A 26,070-nucleotide genomic window follows, 5' to 3' on the forward strand; every position below is an offset into this window, starting at 1 on the left:
ACACTATACACAAAGACATATGAATTTTGTCAATTTATTAGGAGGAATGCACTGTATAAAAATTTATATTAAAATTTTCTTAAGTGTTATAGTTTGTCTTCATAATAAAATGAGCAACTTTAAATTGGATATTAGTGCAATCCGCAATGAAGTCGACCAAAATGAAGCATATGCTCAAAGTAGCGAAGTTTAATTTTGTTGATACTTAATATTCATTATCCTAAAAATGTCCTTAAATTTTGTGAAATTTGTCTTAAATTTTTAAAATTCCCCACTCTGCCCCCAGAAGTAATGAAAAACCGTAAGAACATACCTGCCAACTTTTACCCATTTGGCTTAAGATGTACACAGTTTAGCTGTTATTATCATTTGATGCACCTAGTCCTGATTTTTGATGCAATTCAAAATCCAATGGCATCTCCATTTTTAATACTCGCTCACTGTTTGTGTGATTCTATTGCATTAATGACTTTGTATTGATATTGGTTTAAACTGCTCAAAATTTTTTTCTTTTGTTGAGGACATGCATCCTCATATTCTTGCCACATCTATTCGAAAATTTCCAGCCAGTTGCATCCAAGTTAGTTAAACTGACACCATTCGCCAAATTTACCTATGTTTTTCCTAGGCTTATCAAAGATATAGTTTATGAAGATTTGAAGAAAATTAATTAATCTACTATGTAATTAAGGAAACTTAGGATGCCGATAGAGTTTGGCAGTCAAGTGGGTTTTATTGTTCTCTGAAAAAAAAACTAGGCAGACGCTTGGGAAATGTATGAGTTGTTTAAATGCAGGGATAATTTTCAGCTTTACTAAAATTTTTGACAGTTATTATACTTATGAAATATGATAGCTTTATTAATAACGTAATTCTAAAAATATTTTGCTAAAAGTCTTAAAGTGATGACAAAGGACAATGTTTATCTGGTAATTGCAACAAATTATTGTAATAAATAAACTAATAGTACAAATAAAATTTAAAAAAAAAGAAAGGAAAATTAGCACAGAGGTATCTCCCATTCAGATATTAGAATTTATAGGACTGGTGTATGTATTTATCATTGAAACATAAGTACTTTATTACACATTGAGATTTTCGAAAGTTGCAGGTTTCGGAGAAAGACAGCCATAGTAGATTAGTGTAATTCTTGTAAATTTATTCATATTTACTAGGTTAAACATTTCAAGTATTGACTTTTTTAAATTGCTTTTTGAAAATTAGGAACATGAGTCTGAGGGTGGAAGGACTCCGTTGATGAAAGCATCCCGAGCAGGTCATTTATGTACAGTGCAGTTTTTAATATCCAAAGGTGCCAATGTCAATAAGCAGACTACAAATAACGACCATAATCCTTTATCCCTTGCATGTGCTGGTGGTCACCTTCCTATTGTTGAACTTCTACTGGCTCATGGAGCAGATCCAACACATAAGTTAAAGGTGAGCTGTTAAAATATCATTGACTTATGTTATAATGAAATGTATAATCTTTTGTAGAATGATTTTTACTTTTAATAATTTTTATTCTTATTCTCTTTTTGAAAGTCATCATCTCATGTATGCCTTCCTGACATAAAGAGTTATAATCCCCTTTGGCTGCCTATGTTTTTTTTGTCAGTAGCAATGAAGAATGCCAGCAGTAATAAGGTGCTTTACAATGTTGCTCTGATAAGTTGAGCCACAACCTTAACAAGCTGTTTAGGCAAAAACATGTAATCAGAAAAGTTATCGGCAATTATGTATCTGTCTACTTTTGGGTTGCCACGTCTAAATGTAACCTGAAGAAACAGGGAAAATATGGAGAATTCAGAAATAAAAAATAAAACTAGTACGGTTTGGCCATCACGAAACTTTCTTCTGTATCTTTTTTATACAGCCTTGCTTAAAATAATTGCAAACATTTATTTGTTAACCAACACAAGATGGCAACAGTTAAAAAGTTTTAATCATCGCGATTTTCTGGTCATTTTCCAACAATTAAAATTACACGAAATACTCGGGCTACAGTCTATTATGATTTATCTTTCTTATTGTTGCAATTATAAAGCTATTTTTAAGCCAAAATTGAACTAATGCCTGTTTACATATGGATTCATTTATTCCAAATTTCAATAAATAAATAAATAAATAAATAATACTTTCCAGTTTGCTGTTTAATACACTATTAATGTAATTCAACTTTTAATGCAAATAAAGCCCAAATTATTAGAATTTATTTCTCTTTCTTGTCAATGTGTCAAAAGGTGTCTGCTTTAATTTAATGTTTAGATAAAAGCATTAGGCTAAAATCAGGGGAAAAGTTTAGATTTTCAAGGATTTTTCGGAAAATATCTTTTGGAAATTTTTGCCCCCGTGATTTTCTGAATTTTAACTTTGTTTGTTGCACTAACTTGTTCAATTTATCTGCGAGTGTACATGGGGTACAATAATTTTCATGAAAATGCATAAGCTTCCTAACACACTCATTATGCAATTAATAATGTCCACCATGTTACAATTTTCAGTTGCGATCCAAAATTTGTCAAATTAGGAAACTCGAACTATAATGGGCTCATTGTTGCTTTAATTAGGGTTCTCTACTTTACTTGCTTTTGAGAAGCATAAAAAAGCTTGGGCTTAAAGCTTTTCTGTTTCCATCCCCCCTTCCCCCAATGAAAAACAGCGGCATTTAGATAGATGTTATTCAGGCAGATTGGATTTTCTCCTCAAGTTAACATTGACGGCCAATGGTTGCCAATACATCAGCATTTTTGCCCACAATAAATAAACTAACAAATTAATTGTAGGTTGCCAGTTTTGGTGACTGACATGACATTTTCGTCACCTAAAATAATGTGGCCACTGGCGAGTGGTGACTTCAAGACCTTTACTTCTTTGGGAACAAAAAGAAACCTTCAAAACATCAACTCTGTAAGTTAAAATAACTATGCCACATTCTCTCCCTCTCTCAATCTGTTCAAAACAGTATGTAGTTATTTTCTTTATCTATTGCCTTTCACTCAGTTAAATTTGTCTCCACGTGCTATTTTCCCTCATCCCTTTACTATTAGAAAAAAGCATTCATTAATGTAAGAATTGATATGCCTAAAGTGTGCTATCTATCTTAAAAAAAACCTGTCTTTCCATAAATTTGGTCTCAATTTCAATTGCTGCACTTTAAAAATGAACGACCGTTCTTTTGCATGTTGAGCAGTTTGGAACATTGTATTGATGCACTTGTGATAAAATCGATTTTTTTTTTCCCAAATTCCATTCATCTTCAATTTCTTTACTCTCAATCAATCTCAAATTTCCCTTTTCTCAGTTAAGGACAACATATTCATTTCGACCTTTGAACTTTCTGCTTTATTCATCATTTTTCTTTAACCGTTGTAGTTCATTTGCAATTTTCTAATGTATCCATTATTTTAGTAGTAATGTTTTGTGTAAGCTTGTTTGGGCTACTAACAAAATGTTTGGACATTCCACTTTCTGTCTCACACACCTGCTAAATTGCTTCTCATGCTTTTTGACGGCAAAATTATTTCCAAGAATACCTTTTATCACTTTTCTGGCGATCCTTTTGTCTATCAATTTCCATCCAGAGTTGACTCCTGCTACAAAGTGATTTATTTGACTTACGCGAGATGGCTATAACATGATTTTGTTCACCAGTAACGAATTCTATATCTTTCTATAGGTACCTAACTTGAATTTCTCACCTGCAACATGAAATTTTTTAGAAGGGAATCACGGTTTATAAGTTTCGACTTTGTTTATTGGCTACTAAAAACTTTTTTTTTTCCATGAATGAACCTTCATCATTTTAGTATCACTTACAGCAGAAGTTCTCACACGTACCAGTCTGAACATCGCTTTATTAGTGTATTCTAATAACTACTCCTTCATTTTGATTTATTTTTTTAATTTTAAGTTCAAAAGTGGATAAAATAAAGGACACCTAAGAGTTCTGTTTCATCTTAAAGTCGTGAAGTTTGAAAGAGAAAGATTCTGACAATTATATAAAGAAAAGCTAAAAATTCTCGCTGTGCTTGAGCAACTAAAAAATGCGTCAAAGATATCACAACAGTGAGGTGTGAGTGAATCTCACATATGAGGCAGTGAGAAGCAAAGGGATGTAAGTGGCAAAATTAAAAATTTGGAGGTAACAGTACACATGGAAGGTAAACCTCTCCTCTGTCTTGGGGCAACAGATGGTACTAGCACCACTGGTAGTTGCTGCTATACAGCATGATTAAGAAAAACATTTCAATGCAAGCCTATCTAGGATGTTATCTTTAAACGCTTTTTACTCAAAACTTGGAAAATGTCCACTTACACCCCTTTGCTTCTCATTGGCTCATATGTGCAATTAGGGGCAGCAAATAGGGGGGTCAAGAGGGGCGGTCGCACCCCCAAATTTTTTGAGCAGAATAATAGAAAATGGGTGAATTCAATTTATGTAAGTCGGAAATCAATGTTCATTAAAGGAAATCTCCCTGGTTCTCAGCAACTATTTGATGAAACTCGACACATAGTCCAGTCAATAGATACATTTTACCTTGCAAAAAATGGGGTCAAAGATTTTATTTTTTTAATTTGTACATATTGGTGCCGACATGGAAAAACCAAGTTATCCAACACGAAAGATCCCGGGAGAACTTTTGGGGACCGAAAAACCACAAAAATTTATGACTTTTTTTGTTTTTTCCAAAATATCTCTGAAATGGTTCAACTTAGAAAAAAGTTTTAAATGTAAAGTTTAAAGAACATAAAATTTCCTACAACTTTTGTATTTACAATTTTTTTGTAGCACAAATAACAAGCTTGCTATAGCTCTTTGAAAATAGGCAGTTTTCCTCCACTCCGAAAAAAAAAGGTTTCACACTGAAAGCAAGGCGTCATAATTATTAGAACTTCAATAGAAACTTTAGTTTCAGAGAGTTTATCGACAGTTAGAGTAGTTTGAGTTTCTTTCTCACCTCCCCCCCCCCCCTCGCGCTGGACACAGTAGCAATTCTGGCTGACAGATTAGTTCCCACTAAACTCCAAAAACAAACGATGTATTATGAAACTGAAATACATATATACGCATTCATTTAAAGCTCATACGACGATGCAATAATAATTTTTAAAAAAACCTACCCCACTGCTGACGAACTAATTTTTCTGATCTGACAGAGGTAGTCTTCATCGGACTCCAATAATAGAAGATATATTGTTGTTTGTAACTGGATTACACAATATATACATTCATTTGAGGGATATAATTCGTACATTCTAATCTAATTATTGCAAACAAAGATGCGATTTTTAAATATTAATGTGAAGGAATGAATATTAGGCAGCTAATAAGCAAACAATCAACACAGTCATGCATCCTATGCTCTGATACAATAATAATAATAAACCCTCCCCCACCGCTCACGAACTAATATTTCTAGTCTGACAGAGGTAGTCTTCAGTCAGACTCCAATAACATATGATTTATATTGCAGTTTGTAATTGAATTACAAAATCTTCTCATTCATTTAAAGCACATAATTCGTACCATCTATTCTATTACAAGCGAAAATGCAATATTCGAATATAAATGTGAATGAATAAATATTAGGGTGATAATAAGCAAACAATAGACATAAAAATGAATAAATAAAGGTACAATAGTAATACGTAATGAACACTTTGAAAAAATTCCGCAGAAACTGACTTTTTGAGGCATGAAAAACCCAAAAGAATTACCTTACAAAATGAAAATCCAACTGTAGAAGATTAATACATACATCTAAATTACAGAGAGATTCATTCGACCTTAAAGCAAATAGAGAAATAATAACAAAATACGCTGTTTATCTTCTTCGAAGCCGTTTTGAAGGTTCAGGTTCTCCCAGTTCAGAATCTGTAGGGGGTAGAAAAAAGCTTTGGTCCTTTAATTGTTCATCTCCTTGTTGCGGTCAAAAGCTCCTGGAACAAATTATCTTCTTCAGCAGTCTCATCCAAAGATGAAATTTCTGCAACATTTTCACAATTTGTGCCACTGCAGTGTTTGCACGTGCTGGAGCATTTTAAACCTGCCTTGTAACAAGAACAGGCTCCAGTACAATTTTTCTTGCAGGTACAAGGTACAATCTTCAAAAGATTCTGAGTAACTGAATCTCTTTTTGTGTGAACATGCATTAGACCTTGCGTCCTGCGTTCCCAACCCCATTTCTCTGGATCAATTATGTTGCCCAACCAACTTTGAATTTGGGGGTAGAACCGATATGAGTGATAACGTCCAGCATCCCCCCCCTCCCCGCACGTTGGAGGTAGCCCTGCAGAGATTTATCTTAGCCCTGTATACTAGTTTTATAAAAAGATTAAATTGCAACGTATCCAAAGATAGGTTCAAATACTTTACGTCACCTGTGTATAATATTTGCAAAATGTTTTCTCCAGCTGCAGCTAAGGAAGGCATCATGATGACATATTGGGTCCATAAATACTTCAATAGCTTCCTTAATTTCAGGAGGTTTTTTTCTTTTTTTTTTTTTTTGACTATTTTGTACAACTTAATTTTGCCTTGGCCAAAGATTGCCGAAGTCGTATCACACTCACTAGACGCATGGATGAAAAGAATACTGCTGGGGTCAAACTTAAAAGATTTAGTGGGGAAAAAACAAATCACAAGCATTCCCTCTTCCAGGTTTTAAAAAGAACAAGTTGCTGAAAGGCTGTCCTAAAGCTGTCATCAGTCCTCTCGCTCACTATAACAACATTTTCCATTTCTTTTGCCTTTGAAAAAGCAGTAAGTAAGTGAATCGGCATCATCTTGAGTCTGCCTGACTTCAATGCCACACTCTTCGAAATATGTCTCAAGAAGTAGAATAAGACAATTCTTTTTGTTATAATTTGCCAGAAATCTTTCTTAAGGAATTTAGTTAACATGTTAGGTTCAACCATTACTTCAAGGGAAGAGATTGATTGCTCATTGATATAGCATTTGTGACAGGCAGTGTGAATTGTCACTTCTTTTAAGAACTTCAAAAAACGCTGATGTTCTTCATTTTGCCGTTTTGCGCTGCATCTTTGAAGATTTTCTGTCCCCTTCTCCTTCACAATCTTTATTTCGCAAACTGATTTCGCAAAAATTAATGATAATAATAATATAAAAAAAAACACCTTGGTCAGGCGTAATCATTTCTAGGAAAAAAATTGTAATTCAGAACACACAAATTGATAAAACATACTCTCGCTCAAACCCTGAAGTGACCAAACATGAGTAGCTATTGAGTCGATTCATCTCATTTGGAGAAAAAAAAGGGGGGGGGGGGGAGGGGGATGGAATGGGGGTGTTTTGTTTAAATTAAAGGGAACAGGGCATTTACCCTCAGCTGTGAAAGACAAATGATTTCCAAGGTCAGACTGCCGGCGTTTCTCCTTTTTTCTTCCGTTATCCGATGCGCTTTCACGCACTTCGCTGAAGGGGTTCAGAAAAAGTGTGACTTTCAAGAAGCTCTAACTTGCTTGCTTTTCATGCTACAAAAATGTTGTAATGACAAAAGTTGAAGGAAATTTAATCCTCTTTAACATTTGTATTGGAAGTTTTTTTGTAATTTTAACCATTTTTGAGATATTTTGAAAATACTACAAAAAGTCACAAATTTTTGGGGGGTTTCGGCCCCCAAAAGTTCTCCCGAGGTCTTTCGTGTTGGATAACTTGGTTTTTTCATATTGGCACTAGTATACACAAATTTAAAAAATAAAATCTTTGACCCCATTTTTTGTAAGGCAAGCCCGTTTTTTTCTACCTATTGACTGGACTAACATTCTTAGACTAGAAATTTTTTTTCGTTATTTGGATGATGACTTAGAAATTCATGAAGTATTTTCGGCTTTTTGAGAACATAGAAAACTTATAGAGAACCATGGTTAATTTTAATTAAAAAAGACATTGCCTCATAGCTAAATATTTCACACTTGTGTGCCCAGTGTAACAATGATATGTCCAATATGAGAGGCTCGTGAAAAGTGATGTGGTTGCATGATTTTCACAAGAAAATTCCTCGATATTTTACATTCACTTTTACGCTCATTTTTTAAGTGTATATTTATTTAATGGGTATTCATCACTTTCTTCTGCTAGAAACATGTTTCAGCTGCTCAATACATTGTAATGCTTTCATAGAAACTTCTTAAAAATGTATGTGATTATTGAATAAAAAAAGACGTATCAACCAAATACCTTTTAAGGGGCTCTATAATTATGCAGTCGTGGAATGACACAAGATAATCCTCAAGAGTTAAAACGATAAAAACATTTCTCTATGACTTCAAAGCAGTGATTTGATGACTACAAGAATTATTGCAAAACGATTCTTTCAATGGTGAAAAAGCTTATACCCTTTAGCATGTATGTCATCGTTTAAATTTTTATCCAATTTGTTTGCATCGGGAAAAGGTTTTTGAAAAATGCTTTACTCTATCAAAATCTATATCTTCAATCCGCTACTCGACTATTCAAACCACAGTTCAATCTACAATTGATCTGTGCACCATACTACCACAGTTCAATCTACAATTGAAACTGGAATCAATCAATCGTGAAATTTTTCAAAAAAATTCTTCCTTTAAACCAATTTTAAAGAGGCAAAAAAAAAAAAAAAAAAAAAAAAAAAAGACAAAAATCCACATGATGATGTGAAGTCAAACATTGATTTTTAAATATTTTGTATGAAGTAATAGATTCAGTTTTGAATGAAATTAACACAAGATTTGACGATAATTATTTTTCTGTATGGTTAGCTGGGATTATGGTTATTTGGATTGGATTTTGAAGACGAAAAATAAAATGTTTCAACTGTGAGTAAAATTTTTAGCATGAAGCAAGAAAAATTACAAGCAGTATACCGACAGAATGGTTTTCACATCCAGAGACTGCAGTTTCGTCCTTGTTATGGACTCATAAGTCCAGAATAGTGAATAACAGAGCTGAAGGCAGATGATATCTCATTGAAGCTGAGAGCGCCGACATGATTAGATTATTCAATACAGTTTTTTAAGTAGCCTGGGTGAATTTGAAGAGCAAGGCATAAAAAGTATTTTCATTCATAACTTTGTGTTACTTCAAGTATTTTTTAAGTGTTACAATCAGCTCAGCTAGTAGAGAGATTTTTTTATGTCTCTTGAGGTTAGAGATATATTTTCGAAGCACAAAGGGGAATTTTTTTTTTTTTCCATTTAGCTGAACTGGCAAAACAGCACGACATTGGGCACTGATAGATTAGCGACACGATTCCCTGCTCTTCTGAATTCCAAAAATCATGCATTATAACTTTTCCAAAAGGTATAAAAACTTTAGTAGCGAGATGTTTTGTATGATTACTTTTTATTCAATGAATCAAAATTTTAATTGTTTCTAAACACTAATTTGATTCATACTAAACCGATTTTATACAACTTCTTGTTAGCTAATGAGTGTTTGGTTTCGCTTTGGGTTTATACATATGTAAGAAACTCAACCCCCCAAATGAAATGGTGAAATGCCGCCCCTGTGTGCAATTAAAAGTCCAGAAAAAGAAATCCGTAAAAGTTCTCTGAGTAAACAAAATGTAAAATTTTTGAAAATGGAATCTGCTTTTGTATTGATTGAAGAGACCAGGAAGAGGGATGTTACCATAGTTATAAACTTTATAAGAGAACTAGCAAAGCAACTGTACAGAAATATATTTTAAAATAACGGTTTGATCACACAGAATAATTCATCTTCATTTTTTTAAGTTAAAAATATTATTACTGGATCTACTGTACAATATTATTATAGTGGATTATTTTATAATTACTACATACTGTACATACTGTACTGCAGTGGCGGATCTAGCTGATCATTTTGCGAGGGGCCATCCGAAATGTTTGTGCTAACTCGCCAAAGAAATTTTATTAAGTCTTAAAAACTCAATTTTAGGCTATCTTTAAAGACGAAAGGTAAGGTGAATGGATTTAAGAATCTCCCTCAAAAATGCTTCGAAATTGAAATTTCTAAGTAATTTTTGAAATTAGTCTTCTAAAATGTATTTTATGCTATTTTTTTTAATGATATAAGGATCAAGGTCAGAGTTTGGGTGCTTAACCCGAAATACTTTTTGAAAAAGAAACTTAAAAACTGGAATATTCTGCTGTTATGTATTGAGAAATCAGGAGAGGGGGTGTGTGCTCTTCTGCTGTCGAGCCTAAAAATGCACGTTTAGGCAATATTTGCTAATATTAAAGGGTGAGTGAGGGTGCTTAGAATCTCCCCTTCCTGGAAATATTTTGATGTTATGCCATTGATACTCTAAAAATAATTTAAAGCTATTTTTGAACGTATTAGAGGAACGGATGGAAGATTTGTAAGTTCTCCCTTTAAAAAAATTATTTTAAAGATATCATCACAATACTGACTGGGGTGTGGGGGGGGGGGGGCTGCATTTTGAGTTTGTCTAAGTGTCGAAAGTTGGAATTAAGAAATGATGTAAACCATTCCTTCCAACCTTTTTCGCTCGCGGTGCACGTTGCAAATTTTTGGAGGTGAGGCGGGCCAGTCCAACAATATTTTAGCTCAGATGATCTATTTAGCACTAAGCTCTCAGGAGTGGTTTTCAAAAATTTCTAAGCTTGGTTCTAAGTCATCATATTTCTAGTTCCCGTAAAACTCTTATAATATAACGATAGGGAATCTTGTAAAATTTAGAATAGTTAAGAAAACTGAAATAAAAGGCATTCTTTGTCACAAAATAAAATGAAGGTTTTTTTTATGGGTAATGAGTGATTGATACAAGACAAAACTATTGCAATGTACTACAAATGTATTTCAATGAATTAATGATGATTAAAAACTTAGAAATAAATGAGAACACAACATGTGTAATGATGCTTTTAAAAAAATTTAAAAAAATGAAAGATTATTGAGAAAATTGCATTTGTTTACCACTTAAAATTTTACTCCATTTAGGGACAAATTTCGTACTTCCAATCATTATGAAGTATGAAGTGAAAAGGGGGGGCTCTTGAAAACAGCGCGAGCACCGAGACCACAGGTCTATTGTACTATCCCTGCTTAGACTACTAAAAGAGCCCAGTAACAGAAATAAATCTCAGCAGTTGCCTAACCGAAATTCTAGGCAGTTCCCAGGGATCTACATAGTGGTTATTGAGAAAATTGCATTTGTTTATCATTTAAAATTTTACTCCATTTAGGGACAAATTTCGTACTTCCAATCATTAAGAGGGATTTTAAATGTTCGTCTGATAAAGAAGATCTATACTTAGATTTAATATACTTCAATTTTGAAAATGTCTGTTCACACTTGTAAGTTCATGCAGAAAGAGAAAACATTGCTCTAGCATGTTTTTTAAAGTCTTGTTTTGGTAGAGCACTGTAAAATGGAAATAGGTAAAATTTAGAGAAAAGAGCCAAACTGCTTCGTGGCATAAGCAAAAAAAAAAAAAAAGGCCAACCTGAGTGAAAATCGTCCTCTCTTCTAGACAGAATTCTTAAGGGGTTTGGGAATCCACTTTACCATATTTCTTAGCTAAATAAAAAGTCGCATGTGCATAAAGGAACAAAATTAGAAAAATGAAAAACAAAAAAAATTAATCTACAATGTTAGATGTTCTGTTTAAAATGCTATTTGTGGAAGACTTTTGATTCCTGTTATCAAGTTTTTTCACAAAATTCAGAATCTAGCATTAAAGTTTGGCAACAAACATTAAAATCTGGTGTCAGCCTCCCTGTCATGCTGAGCTGACCACGAATGAAACACGTGAAGGCAGGAGTGAGCGCATGTTTTCCCTGGAACCAGGAAAAGCCAGGGGACTAACAGGAGGATGTGGCCCGTAGAAAAGAGATTTGTTCTCGCAAAAAGAGAGATGGGTTCTGGACTTGTAGTTAACGGTAAAAAAGGATTAAAAAACGAATTTAAATTAACGGTAAAAAGATTTTAAATAATTATTTGTAATTAAAAATATCTCTTATATATCTCCAATGAGGCTGTCTCTGTTCCGAAAAAAAAAAAGAAAAGCTTCCTGCATGCCTTAGGTTGGAAAGCCCTGATGTCAAATAGTGCAAAATTTTGGAAATAACAGTTCTGTTTCGAGGAGAGGAATATAATTTCTCTCCCAGTTAGGCCTAAAATGTCTTTTAAAGTAAAACCCGTGTTAAATTACGTTATATTATCATATTTTCTTTTTTTTTCTTCTTAAAAAAATCCTATAATAAGGTTTTAGGAGGGGCCATGGCCTCCATAACCCCTCTCTAGATCTGCGCCTGCCGTACTGTTTTATTTAAGGTTTCTCTTTTCATTGATTTTGTGCATCGTAACAGTATTTTATGTTGAATAAAACAGCATGTTTTTTTTCTTAATAATTAAAATTCAATGATTTATGTCAGAAACGGTAATGTATAGTTGAGAAATGGTTTAAAACAGTTTGTGGTGTTTACAAGTATTTGAAATATTTGGGTATGTTTATAAATATTTGTACAGCCTTTTCCACAATGCGAAATTTCAACTTAAGTGAGGGGTCTTGTTCTCGCGTAAGTCGCAGGAATGTGCCAGCTGAGCCAATTGAGCCAAACTGCACCAATCGGCGATCTTGCACCAAACTGCTCTAAAAGACGGCTAAATGGATTTTTCTGCGCCAAAATCCAACAAACTTGCGCCAAAAGTGCGATTTTGCATGTAATGTTGTAGTCCCTTCAACATATTCGGCAGTTTTTGCAGATTATTATCAAGTTTGTGCATTTGGAGCTTGTTTTAACAATTTTTTTTGACTCAGTCCCGATTTTTTGCGCATTTCAAAATCCGATTGCACTTGTTCTTGAAAAACTCGTTCGTTTCAATTTATTATATGATTCTGTTCCTTTGACTTGAACTATCTTGTATTGACCATTATTTTCAACCATTCTTATCATTTGTTTTCAGAAGAAGAGGACTTGTAAGTTCGTCTTCTTGCCACGCCCGCTCAAAAATGTCAATCCAGTTGCATCCAAATTGATTTAAGCGAATACCGTCTGTAAAAAAAAATATTGTTCACCTGTTTTTAATATTAGATTTCTTAAGATTTTAGGACAGAAAATTGATCTCTAATTTTGGTTGGAGACACTTAAGATAGCAAAAATCTGGGAACTCTAATGCTCTGGTAATGAACATGCAGATATTTGAAGTTCTTCAGATTCAGGCATTTTCTCCATATTCTTAGCCTGTCTAAAATTTTTTATTTTATTAATTTATTTATTATTTTTCTTCACAGTTTTCATATTTTTTTTCACGTGTATTTTAAAATTCCTTTTCTTATGACATTTCTCAAAAATTTTTTTTCATTGTAATTTTATTATTAATTTTGTGATTAAATATCAAACAGTTCAAAGGTTTTAATGTTGCCTTTTCTTGATCTTCAGATTTGTTATTCAAGTAGTTCAGTATGTAACATATATACCTATATGTACATATATAAGGTCAAATGTAAGTAAATAACTACCAAATAAAAAAAAAGAAAAAAATATTTTTTAATAGCTCTTTAAAACTCACTTGTAACTTGGTCAGGTAAAGTTTTTAAATTCAACCACTCTTTTTTGCTTTTTTTTTTTGAATATGTTTTTGAGTTTTATGAAGCAAACAAATTTTAAAAATAGGTATCAAAGAATAACTTAAATGTGTACTATAGCAGAGATGTATTAAGCAAAGTAAATGTGTGAACTAAATTTAAATCAAAAGTGTAAGAAAAAAGAAGAGTGGGACAGAACTAGTCTTTTGACAAACATGTTAGACCAAAAAGAAAAGAAAAAAAAAAATAAATCTAATCAATAGATCTACAAAAAGGAGTTGGAGTTATGGTGGTTTTGCATCCTTAATATCCTTTTTTGTTTTTATTATGTCACACACGTTTCTGTGTGAGAAATTTACATAGTTTTTCATTTAAATTTTTGCTGCTCCAAGCTGCTCCAGACTCACCATTTTCATTCTCACAAGATTGCTCCAAAAGCGAGCTTAGTTGGCACATCCCTGAAGTCGAGACTCGACTGTATATTGGTTTGACTTTATTTTTAACTTGCTTGGCGACTTCCAAGTCGCTTATTTTACTTTCAATGTCCAGAGATTTTTAATAAGGATTTTTAATGTCTAATTTTCTCCCATTTAAAACATATTGTGCTTTTCTTTCTGTTCTCATCGGTACTGTGAAATAATTTTGCAGATCCCAAATATTTAGGTGTCTTTTTTTTTTTTTTAAATTAAGTTATCCAGTACTGGGGCTGAGCTACCGCTACATTTGTCTTTTTTTTTCGTTATACAATACTCATGGCCTATTGGTAATACTATAAGAATATATACAGTGCTGTAGCTGGAAAAATTTAATAACTTATTATTATTTGAATGTTGAAATGGAATCTTGCAATTTTTGGTATGGAAAACATATTTTACTGTTCGGCAACTGAGAAATATCTTACAAAATGAACTATAATTGCTTTATGCATCTAAACCTGAATAAAGTTTTTTGATTAATTTTTCATAGGCATATTTTCTTACTTTTACATAATTTTAGATTTTTCCTTCCGAGTATTACTGATTTAATGATATATATCGAGTATATGTGAGTATGTCATGCAGAGAGAGATCACTTGCTACTTTTTTAAATGAACAAAGTCATTCAAATGAACAAGTTAAATGAACAGATCAAAAGAGTGAACGATCCTGTGATGAATGGATATTAAAAGGATTGACATTGCCCACCTCTATTATTTTGGAAGTAACTTGTGGGTGCATTTTAGCTGATTTTGTTATTTGAAATTCTAAATATAGGTTTCAATTATTTGCTTTTTGACATTCATTTTCAACATTTAGCCAAGTCTCGACTGATTCAAACTTTAATGAGTATTTAAAAAAAAAAAAAAAAAAATCTATGCAATATTTAAAAGACTTTAGTAACTATCATGAAAGTTTGAGTTTTCTTTTTAGTTCTAGCTAGCATATGAATGCAGTAACTGAAGGAATAAAAATTATTTCTGTATTTAATGTAATAGTTTAATTTCACTGATTTTGTTATATATTTTTTCCTAGGACAATTCAACAATGATAATTGAGGCTTCCAAGGGTGGGCATACTGCAGTTGTCCAGCTGTTATTAGACTACCCAAACAGTTTGCTTGCGTCACCTCCACCTCCCCCTGAACTTTCACAAGTCTCAAATCATTCTGTAGAGTCAAATGAAGTGAGTGTAGTTCTAACGATTTGCATTAGTTATTTTATACCATTTTGAGATAACTCAAATACAGTTTTATAATATCTTAGTTTCTGCAGTTAATTCTGTGAAAGAAAAAAATATTGCTATTCATCTGATTTTTTTAAATTTGTTCAGTTTGAAATTCTGATAGTAGCTGTAATGTTTTCTCTATTATCTTTTAATTATAAAATATACTTTCCTGTACTTATTCTGTGCTTCCTGTTCCCTACAAAGTACTCCATTTTTCCCATTTTTATTTCTGTGCTGCAAATATTCAATTTTTTATTTTAAAAAATCTGACTTCCCCCAAAAAATCTTTTTTTTTTCTTTTCTTTTTTGGAAGAAATCTATTTTTTAAAAAAAAATATTTGCACCAAATTCAGTGTACTGAAAGAATTGACTTGTTCGAGAGTTTTCATGAAAACAATTTTCCCAGCTAAAAACTCATTAGTAAGAATTTAATTTTGGAATCTTTCCACTTGTGCAATGTGCATGTTCAACAAAACAAGTGCTTTGTTGAAAATTGCCGCAGATTTTAAATATTTTGCATTAAAGCCTCAGAAGTCTGTTTGGTCTTTTGCTGTTTTACAGATACGTAGAGTAAACATATACAAGTACAATACTCACAGTGCTGTAGCTCCAATTTTGATTCCCTCAATTGCTGCACTAAATATGTAACAATCAAGCTATATATGACACACCACCAGACTGTTCAGCACACCTTAAGTCTTTGATTAAATAATTAAAACATGAACTAAGTACTCAACTTTATCCGTAACTATTCAATGTGCTTGTGACAGGGTTGGCAAGGTTTTGGACACTACGGTAAAACCACGGTAAAAACCCTGGTTTTTACCGTCCTGTCCAAAACCCTTGTGTCCAAAACTGTCCAAAAGTGTCCAAAACTATATTTTTAGAAAAATTGTATTCTGTTAGAAAACATCAAAAACAGAATAAAATGTATCAAAGTAATGTTTTAGATAGAACATTTATTCAATGAGAACATTCAACTTATTTATGCAGCTGATTTAAAACTAGTTATATAGAAGTTGAATTCTTGATTAAAATTTCAATTTGTATGCATGATTTTATTTAGCTTTTTTATATTAGTAACCAAATTTCCCTATGTTTATGCAGGTGGGCAAATAAAAACAGGGTTTTTATCATCCTGTTCAAAACCATTGTGTCCAAAACTACTTTTTGAGATTTTGTGAGAAAATATCAAAAACAGAACATATATATATATATATATAACTTATTTATGTAGCTGATTTTAATCTAGTTACATAGAAATTAAATTCTACAATAAAAATTTCAATTTGCATGCAGGAGTTTTTTTTATTTTCCACAAACCAAATTTTTCAACATTTATGCATGTATGCAAAAGAAAGTGTTCAAAATATGGTGCTATAACTGACTTAAATGCAATAAATTACAATTTTTTTTTATAGTTACAGAATGTATTATATTAAAAATATGAACAAAAAAAGAATAGCACTAGTTTTATAACATAAGTGTTTCATCATCAATTTCTTGTTTTTTCATCTATGATTTAAAAAATAATTTTCGTTAAACTGTCATGTAAAACTTATTTGAAAAACCATTTAAATTTTTTTTTTCTTTGGCTCCTAAATATTGCACATTTTGTTATATTCCTTTGAGTTATAAATGGAACTGAAATTAGTTGTCTTGGTTGTGTTGTGAATTTCCTTTCATAACTCTACCAACTGTTACATAAGAAAGTTTTTATGTAGTAGTTATTGGCAATTTTTTTAAGTAAAATATTTTTAATTAACATTTTGGAGAAAAATATTACCAAATATTCATTAATTAAACCTCATTATTATCTATAATTATGCATTACAAATATTGCAGTAAATACGAATTGATTAGATAACACCTGTAGCATAGTTTTGGACAGTTTTAAGACAGTTTTGGACACTTTTGGACAGTTTTAGACAGTTTTGGACGGTAAAAACCACCTGTCCTGTCCTAAACCAGTTTTGGACAGTCCAAAACCCAACCCTGGCTTGTGATGAATGAATTTGAACCAAAATATAGTTTAAAACATGCTGAAAATGAAAGAGGTATACATTTTCATTATAAATAAGAGTTGAGTTCCATGTGAATTGAGAGGAATTCTATTTAAATCTTATTATTAATGACAGTGCATGATCTTTTTTCTTTGGAATGAATAGTTTTAACTATTAAACACTTGTCAGTATCAGAGTGTTGTAAATATGTAAAATATATATAATATATTGTCGCCTCAGAGCAACCGTAGGATATTTTGTGTGTTATTTCTGGAATTAGATGTTTTACTGTTGCTCTGAGGCAACAATATATGTGCATACAATAGCATATACAGACCTCAGTGAATTAGCAAGATTTGAAACTGCGCCCCACCCCCACCACCACTGCATAAAAATTTATTTTTTAAATTTTAACACTTATTTTTTCAGAGCTTGCGTCCTCATATCTCTTGCGGTTACCCGTGCTATGGGGGTGCTATTTACGCCACTGTGTACGTATGTCATTTAATGTATGTACTATTTATTTTAGGCTCCTCGAGTTCCTCCTCATGGTCTTCAAGTTTTCCCCCTCAAGAAGCTGAGCAGCAAAATACTGTGCCTAATAGCTCATGTTTGGGAAATACTCAATCTGGAGGTATAACTTATTAGCATGCATTATAATTCTGTGTGTTGAATAAAATACACCACTCAAAATGATAGTAGTAATGATAATCATTATTAAAAGGAAAAATCCTTGCATATTTATGCATGAAAGCTGAATAAAGATCGATGGTGAAGATACATAACCTCCGATGTCAAAAATGGAACGTTTACAGAAACAGAGATTAAAACTTTTGCATAATTTGGTTTCTAATTATTTGTACTATCGTACCACAACTCATTATCTATTGGAAGATTCATATTTATTGGAAGAAACGATATAGGAAATTGTAAAACTGATAGAAATGAGTATTAATATATTATTTCTCTTCTTTCCACTACCTCCCGGCTCTTGCAAAAAACTTAAACATTGGTGGTTGGGTACTTTCACCATTGATATTTGTCACAGGTATTTTATCTTCAAACAGTGTGCAATCAGAAATCAAGCCACTCATGTATGATAAGATTTATTTCTTTTTGCATTTTTTTGAAAAAATGAAACAACCAACGATTTTAATTTATTGCCAGAAAATCAATTTCAGCGGGGGGTATAGCTTCCCTGAGCCGCATTGACGCAGCTGTTATGAATCTAATCCAAGTTATCTCTCTGGAAGTTGATTTCACTTTACAAGAAGAACAAGAGTCTTTTCCTGTTGTGGAACAGTTTGCTTGGGATATAGGTGGGCTTTTAGTCTTCCTGATATGTCTGGAGCATATCCTATTGAATCTATAGTGAAAGAGCAAGTTGACCAAACCATTCGTATGATTTCATCATATGGGAAAATATTGACTAATTCATTACTATAGAGCTCTGCTGTCATGGTCCTTGAATGTAAATGATCTGGTATTGCTCCAATGTTATGGACTGCTAAAAGAATAAGAATTCAGTTTAATCCCAAGTCATCTGAGCTCCATTTGTATTGTTATGTAGTTCTGTATGTCCAAAAAAGAGATACCATATCAGAACAATGCTTTACCTCCTCCAAATTTGATACTTCCTTACATAAGTATAAGTGCAAGATTGTTTTGAGTTCCAAGGATGTGTTAGAAGAAATGGTGCATTGAAATCAATCAAGATTGATTATAAAACATGGTTTATTGCAGTAGAGGATATTGTTGGATTTATGTCTTCTCCAGCTCACTGTTTATCACATTGATGATAAAAATAGAGAGAGAGAGAGAAAAAAGCAAGGGGAAAAAAACTTCAGTGCTTTATTTTGTATATAACTGAGCTACAAATCACTAGGTAGTTGAGCAGCATTAAATTTTCTCCTGTAAGACATTTTATATTATTACTATGCATAACTTTTTCAGAAATGGACTATATGTACTTCTTAATCTGTCTTTTACTGTATGAGTGAGGAAAAGGAAAATTTTTCTTGCAACATGCAATTTAGTAATGTAATAGTTTTTTTTTTTTAACAGTTGAACAATTTAAAAATAATTAATCCAAGCAATGTTCAGCAATCTTCAATCTAGTGAACGATCCCGTGATTTATTTTAGCAATAACATGAAACAGTTAAAATTGTTTTAAGCTGTAGGAAATATTTTAACCAATTTATATAAGAACCCCAATAAATGTTAATATTTATACCTTATATATTTTTCAAATACTTTTATATTTTCTTATTGGAATGAGATTCTTTAGATTCTAATAGTCTGGACTTAAATGCAGCAGTGATTAATTTTAACTCTGCAGTGGGAAAACAGCTAAGACATTTTTTTATAAGTATTTTATTTTCTGTTCGCCATTCTACTTTCCCCGTCATACCCAATTATTTCAAATACATGAAGGAATAGTGTAGATTAGGCTTTCAGTTCATTATTTTTGTAAACAATCTTGTAATAAGTACTGAACTTGAATGCAATTTCATGATATTAATGATCATGTTGCCTCTAGAAGTAGATTAATATGAGGGCATTTATTATAGTGCTGTTTATGTATTACAGCTTAAACTTGCGTTGAAAAGAACCTGTTCATTGTTTCCAAGTTCCATTTCATGTAAAAGAAGTGTATTGTGACTTCTTGTTTTTAATTTTCATTTATTTTTATAGTTCCTCGTATTCAAGACCTTCTACGTGAGTCTTTACCAAATGGAACTTCTAGCTTGCCAAAGCCAAAATCTGTTCAAAGAAAGAATGCACAGGTTAAAAATAATGAGGCCCCCTCCTCCTCATTTTGTGAAAATACCAATAGATACCATTTCCGTAACAAGAATAATGCTGCTGCACAAGTGAACTCTATGTCTATTCAAACAGAAAACATAAATGGTAAATGTGGTTTGGATAATGATTTATCAAATTTCATGGGAGGAGGAGGGGGAATTATCGATCTTGATCAAAATAATATGAAACCTAGTGAACGTCTAGAAGCTTGCATTAATACTATGATGAAAAAAGCAGAAATGATGAATCCTAGTCCTGAAGAACAAATTTTTCAAAAACAACAGATATTAGAAGAGCTGCAGCGAGTTGAAAGAGAACTTCAAGAAAAAGCTCAGGCACAACTATTATTGAATGCCCAACATCAGCATCACCACCAAAATTTACAGGGGTTGGGCACTATTGTCACAGGGACTCCAACTATTACTACATTGAGCAATAATATTCCAAATACATTTACTAATGGTTCTGGTGCTCACACACAACAATTGCTGATCAATAATGGCACTTTATTAGATATCAAATCTCTTTCTGCAATTACTGATATTTCTTCCATGTCTAATCAACTTGGTTTAAATCTTAGGTCAACTTCTGGTAATAATATTACTTTTCCTTTAGCTGTACATGCTCAGCAGTTATATCATCAACAACAACAACAGCAGCAGCAGCAGCATCACCAGCACCACCATCATCAGCAGCAGCATCAGTTACAACAGCAACAGCACCAGCAACCACAACAAATGCCCCCAGTCCAGCCGCAGCAAAAACCTCTGCAACCTCTACAACAGCCAACAATAACTTCTACATCCATAGGACCAGATTATTATAAAGCCCGTGCCACTGCAAAACCTGCAAAACAACCAAAAACAAATGTAATAAAGCAAGTACATCAACAGCCATTTCAAACACAACCAAATCAGCTACCAAATGAAGTAAAGGTTGAAAACCTAAATAGAATGGAAGATATGGAGAAAGTTAATTTCAGGAACATTGTGTTTAATGAACAGCAACAAATGCAACTGCAGCAGCAAATGTTACAACAGCATACTCAACAACAATTTGTCCTGTCAGAATTTACACAAAATCTTACTCTCAGGGGTGCAGGTACTGAATACTGTGACAACGCTATTGCTGGAATTATGCATGCAATGGGTGGCTTAAAGCTCTCAACTGATAATACACAAACACACGCCATTCCTATGTATGACCCTGTAAGTGTTGGACAAGCTCTTCTGCAGCAGCAGTTGCAGCAGCAGCATTTAGTTCAGCATCAGCAGTTAACTCAAGTCTTGGAACAAGAAACAAAAAGGGTGCAACAACAACAGAAACAGCAAACGCAGCAACAACAGCAGCATATCCAGTTTCATCAGCAGCTCATGAAACATTATGAAAAGTATAATAAGCCTTTAAAGGGAAAACCCACTAATATTCCAGGACAGACTGTACTTCAAACAGGACAAACAACCTTAACTTCTTTTCAGAATCCAACACCAGAATTACTTAAACAGCAATTTGCTGCTTGTGGAGAAACATGTACGCTTGTTGGAAACATTCCACTTGATGGAACTGGAGTTTTGACTTTAACTAGTCCACCATTTCCTGTATCAATAGCTGTTTCACCCGTTTCTTTACCATCACCAGTATCTGTATCATCCAGCTGTGGAGCATCTTTTGCACATAATTTGCCTTTAGATGAAGGGCTCATGGTAGCAGCTCCTGCAAGAACACTTCACGAAACCCTGGGGGATATAATGACTGGTAAGCATTAATATAATTTAAAATCATAAAATTTTAACTATTCTTTGTCATTGAAGCAATGTTTAAATAGGGTTTCCAAGAACTGGAAAAACCTGGAATTGTCAGGGCTTCCTCAGTTTTCGAAAAGTTCATAGTTTTCAGAAAATTTTACTCAAGTCCACTATGCTCCCTGAAAGGAGCCGATGCATAAAAATAACATTTTAGCAAAAACTGACCATTCTTATATAGAAGAGTTACGAGGTATATTCATTCATTATATATTGTTTTAAAGATGTTTATTTGCAACTTTCATGATATATTCAAAACAGTGTGTTTTCAAAATGGCACCAAACATTAAGATCTTTGTCGGCAATAAAGAATTCTCAATTTTACTAGTGCAGATGAAAATAGTCCAACTGAATTTTTTGAGTTGCAAGAAATTTGTACAATTAAGTTTCTTAGTGCAAAATTTCAAAATTTAAATTTAACTCTAGATTCAAATTTTTTACAACATTTTTGCAGTAAATATTTAGCAAATGCTGTTATTTTAGAAACAGGCTGAAGTATAATTTTTATACGTTCTTGCTTGTCAAAGAAAATTCATTGCAAAATGCATTTTAACTCCATCAAAACGTTTTATTTTTAGTCACTGTTACAGTAGGAAAGAAATTATATGTTGGCAATGAGCATCAAAAACGTACCAAAAATTGCTATTAAAGTCTTACTTAGTACAATACATACATTGGATATTGCTGAACTTCTAAAAGGATTTGTAAAATAGAACATTTATTGAGCCAAAAGATTGTTTCCACATTACCAAAATGTTGTTAACAGTTATTGGTGATTTTTCATAAGTATTTTAAATTTAATTAACAAGGTTTTATTTCCAATTGCAATACAATGAAATCTGTGTACAGTCGAGTCTTGACTTACGCGAGGGAAGCGTTCCAAGGCCCCTCGCGTAAGTCGAATTTTGGCATTGTGAAAAAGGATACATGTAAAAACTATTAGAAACATTTTAGACACTTGTAAACACCACCTCAAACTGTTAAAAACCATTTATTAACTGTACATTACTGTTTCTTACATAAAAAACTGAATTTTTATTGGTATTTTAAATTAAAAAACAGTTTCATTCAACATAAAACACAGCTACGATGCATAAAATCAATGATCAATCAGAAAGAAAGACATAAAATAAAACAGTAGGGTACGTACATAATGTAGTAAGAGAAACAAATGCGCTATAGTTTTACTGTACAGTAGATCTAGTAATGATATTTGTAACTTAAAAAAGTGAAGATGATGATGATTTATGCTGCGTGCTCAAACCATTATTCTTATCTATTTTAAAATACACAATACAGTTGCTTCATTAGTTCTTTTATAACGATTCCATCAATGGCAACACACCTCTTCCTGGTTTCTTAAATTCACAATATAAGAGCAGCTTCAATTTTCATAATTTTTGCATTTTGCTTAGATATTACTCGATGAGCTTGAACGGATTTCCTTTTTCTTGACTTTTAATTGTACATATGGAAGATTCACTCATACCTAATTGTCGTGCTACCTTCGACGCATTTTATAGTTGTTGTTCAAGTTCGAGCACATAATCTTTGGCTTTTCTTTAACTGTCGGAAACTTTCTCTTTTTCTTTCTCTCTTCGGAAGATGAAACAGCGCTCTTAGGTGTCATTATATTTCAACAACTTTTACATTTAGAATGAAAAAAAAAAGGAAAATGAGGAATAGTTGTTTGTATAAGCGATGTATCACACTAGTACGGTATGGGAATTTCCACTCTCAGTGATATTAAAGGGATGAAGGTCCATTCACAAAAAAAAAAAAAAGTAGCCAGTAACGAAGCCGATACTTAAACACCGCGATTCCTTTCCGAAAATTTTCTTGTTGCGGGCGATGAATTCGCGTTATGTCTAAAATTTTTTAATGGTGAAAAAAAACGCGTTATAGCCATTTCGCGTAAGTCGGATTGTGTTGTAGCGGGAGTTGACTGTATAACAAAACTGTCTATAACAATAAACCTGTCCTATTTTAATTGGTCCCAGCAAAATATTGGCATAAATAATCAAACTGTCTATAACGATAACCTGTCTATAACAATATTTTTTTTAGGTCCCAACAGTATTGTTGTAGACAGGTTTTACTATATATGTTGTAACTTTTTCTAAAATAAACTGAAAAACTTGGAAAAGTCTGGAAATAGTGGCAACCCTGTTTAAAGCTATCTTTACTTTGTGCTTGTACCCTCCTTTCAATCATAGGACTGCTGTCTGTTGAATCAAAACATCCTTTTCCTCAGGGCTCCCAAATGGTCCGCTTTTCCCGCCAAAGTCAGTTTTTTAGGATAAAGTCCGCTTTCGACCGTTTTTTTACATTTCAGTCCGTTTAGTCCGCTTTTTTATTGTTTTTACTCAAAAATCAGCTTTTAAAAATTTTCATTACATTAACACTAGAACGACGGCGTTTTGCGTACACCTAGAAAGACTAGCAGCGGTCACTTTGACCGCCATACTTAAAAGATTGGAAATTTCCTCCTTTCGGGACTTTTAACCATAGAAAAGATTTGTTTCAACATGTCAGAGTTTAATTTAACAATTTAATCGTAATATAGTCTGAAAATAAGTCTTAGATGGCTTTTTTTTAATTTTATGTTCGATCAAGTGAAATACACATGCTTTACACAATTGGCATTGAGAAAGAGCAAATTTGTACAAAAAAGAGGAAATTTTCTTAGCATGTAATAACTAACAAGTACTATAATCAACCATGCATGTTTTGTTTTAAAAAATATCGCAAGATACCGTACATTGCTATCTTTTACAGTACTTCGAAATACTTATGTTATCACGTCACCTGTATATTTATTATTTATTAAAATTTTTTTTTTTTTTTTTTTGGCAATCAGAACAAATGTTTGTAGATTTATTTTCGCATAGTTTAATTTCACACTATTTTAATCTTTTTCCTGAGGTAGATACTTATTTATATGCAGCAAAATTGATCAGTGGAGGTGACTTGGAGGAAATTAGGGAAATAAGAGTTCTGTTTTTGAAAATTTTCCCCTTTTTTTGCGTCGGACCCTTTTTCCTTTTTCTTTTAGTTTTTTATATTTTGAGCATCAGTTTTTTTTTTTGCGAGGTTTCTTCTGATTCTAACTCAGAAGAACAATCCTATTCTGAAAATCTAGGCTCTGAAAAATATTCACAATATCATGAAAGCAAACTATTATCATCGCTATTCATTAGGAATATATTTCTCTTCAGATAAGTCTGACTGTTCATTCGAACCATAATCTGTTTTAGATAAATCTGCAACAGTTTCAGGAATTAATGTTCCTAAAAGTTATGCTTCTCAACGGTTCTTCTCGACATCATGAAGATAATTATGTGACTGAGCACTTCACTATCATCGAAGAAAATAAACGTCAATGCTTCAAGCAAAGCACATGATTTGGTGCACAAAAGAATTCTAGCAAACAAACATTTCTGGAATTTACCTGTTTATATTTACTTCTTTTTAGACCCAAAGTAATTTCACATGTCTAGTCACATGCTTTTCAAATTTACCTTTCTCGACTTTGCCTCCTGTGCAGATAGCAGAAAACTGAAACCATGCAACCAGCAGGTGTTTCGCATTTTCCTAACAGTTCAAAGAATTAAACCTGACCTGCAGGTACTACTCAAGCTCAAAAGAACATTACTCACCCTGACAACTAACAATAGTCCATAGTACACACAACTGATAAGAAAAAAAGAATAAAACGGATGCTTAAAGAAAGGTTCACTTAGCGGTCAAAATGACCGTAGTCAGTCTTTCTAGGTATAAACATTTATAGCGACTGTAATAATAATCCTAAAGGAAAAAAATTTACTTTTGTAAGATCCTAATAAATAGTTACAAAAAGTCAATGAAGGAAAAAGAGTTTGAAAATTAAACGCAGCAAATATGAGCATTTGAAAATCGTTAGCGGTCAAAATGACCGCTTCCGTCTTTCTAGTGTTAAAAGATACCGTGTGCTGACGTTTGTTACACTTGAACATGCGGCCCGTGCGCCATTTTTCTATTGAACTTGATTTTTCGCTTCAGTTGACGTCATTACTCCTCCTTCAACCGCTGTAACATGGAAATCTAGCAAATGGTGAGGTTTGGGGGAGGAGTTATGACGTCAAATCAAAGCATTTTGCTACCGAAATTTCTCACGGGTTCTTACGCCCTTGAAAAAAATCAAGAATGTTTCATCAGTGCAATTTTCTGAACTTGTG

The 26,070-nt window shown here is 32.7% G+C and overlaps 1 protein-coding gene across 1 annotated transcript in view; it reads left to right on the top strand.

Moving 5' to 3' along the window:
• LOC129220619 (ankyrin repeat domain-containing protein 17-like) overlaps positions 1-26,070 on the top strand; it is a 195,540-nt gene that overhangs the window by 51,497 nt on the left and 117,973 nt on the right. The window contains 5 exon segments of the mRNA XM_054855048.1: positions 1,225-1,440; positions 15,051-15,200; positions 17,775-17,808; positions 17,811-17,879; positions 19,941-21,806. Of these exon segments, the coding sequence (XP_054711023.1) occupies positions 1,225-1,440; positions 15,051-15,200; positions 17,775-17,808; positions 17,811-17,879; positions 19,941-21,806 (2,335 nt within the window).

This window comes from Uloborus diversus, chromosome 4, assembly GCF_026930045.1.
Source record: "Uloborus diversus isolate 005 chromosome 4, Udiv.v.3.1, whole genome shotgun sequence".
NCBI lineage: Eukaryota > Metazoa > Arthropoda > Arachnida > Araneae > Uloboridae > Uloborus > Uloborus diversus.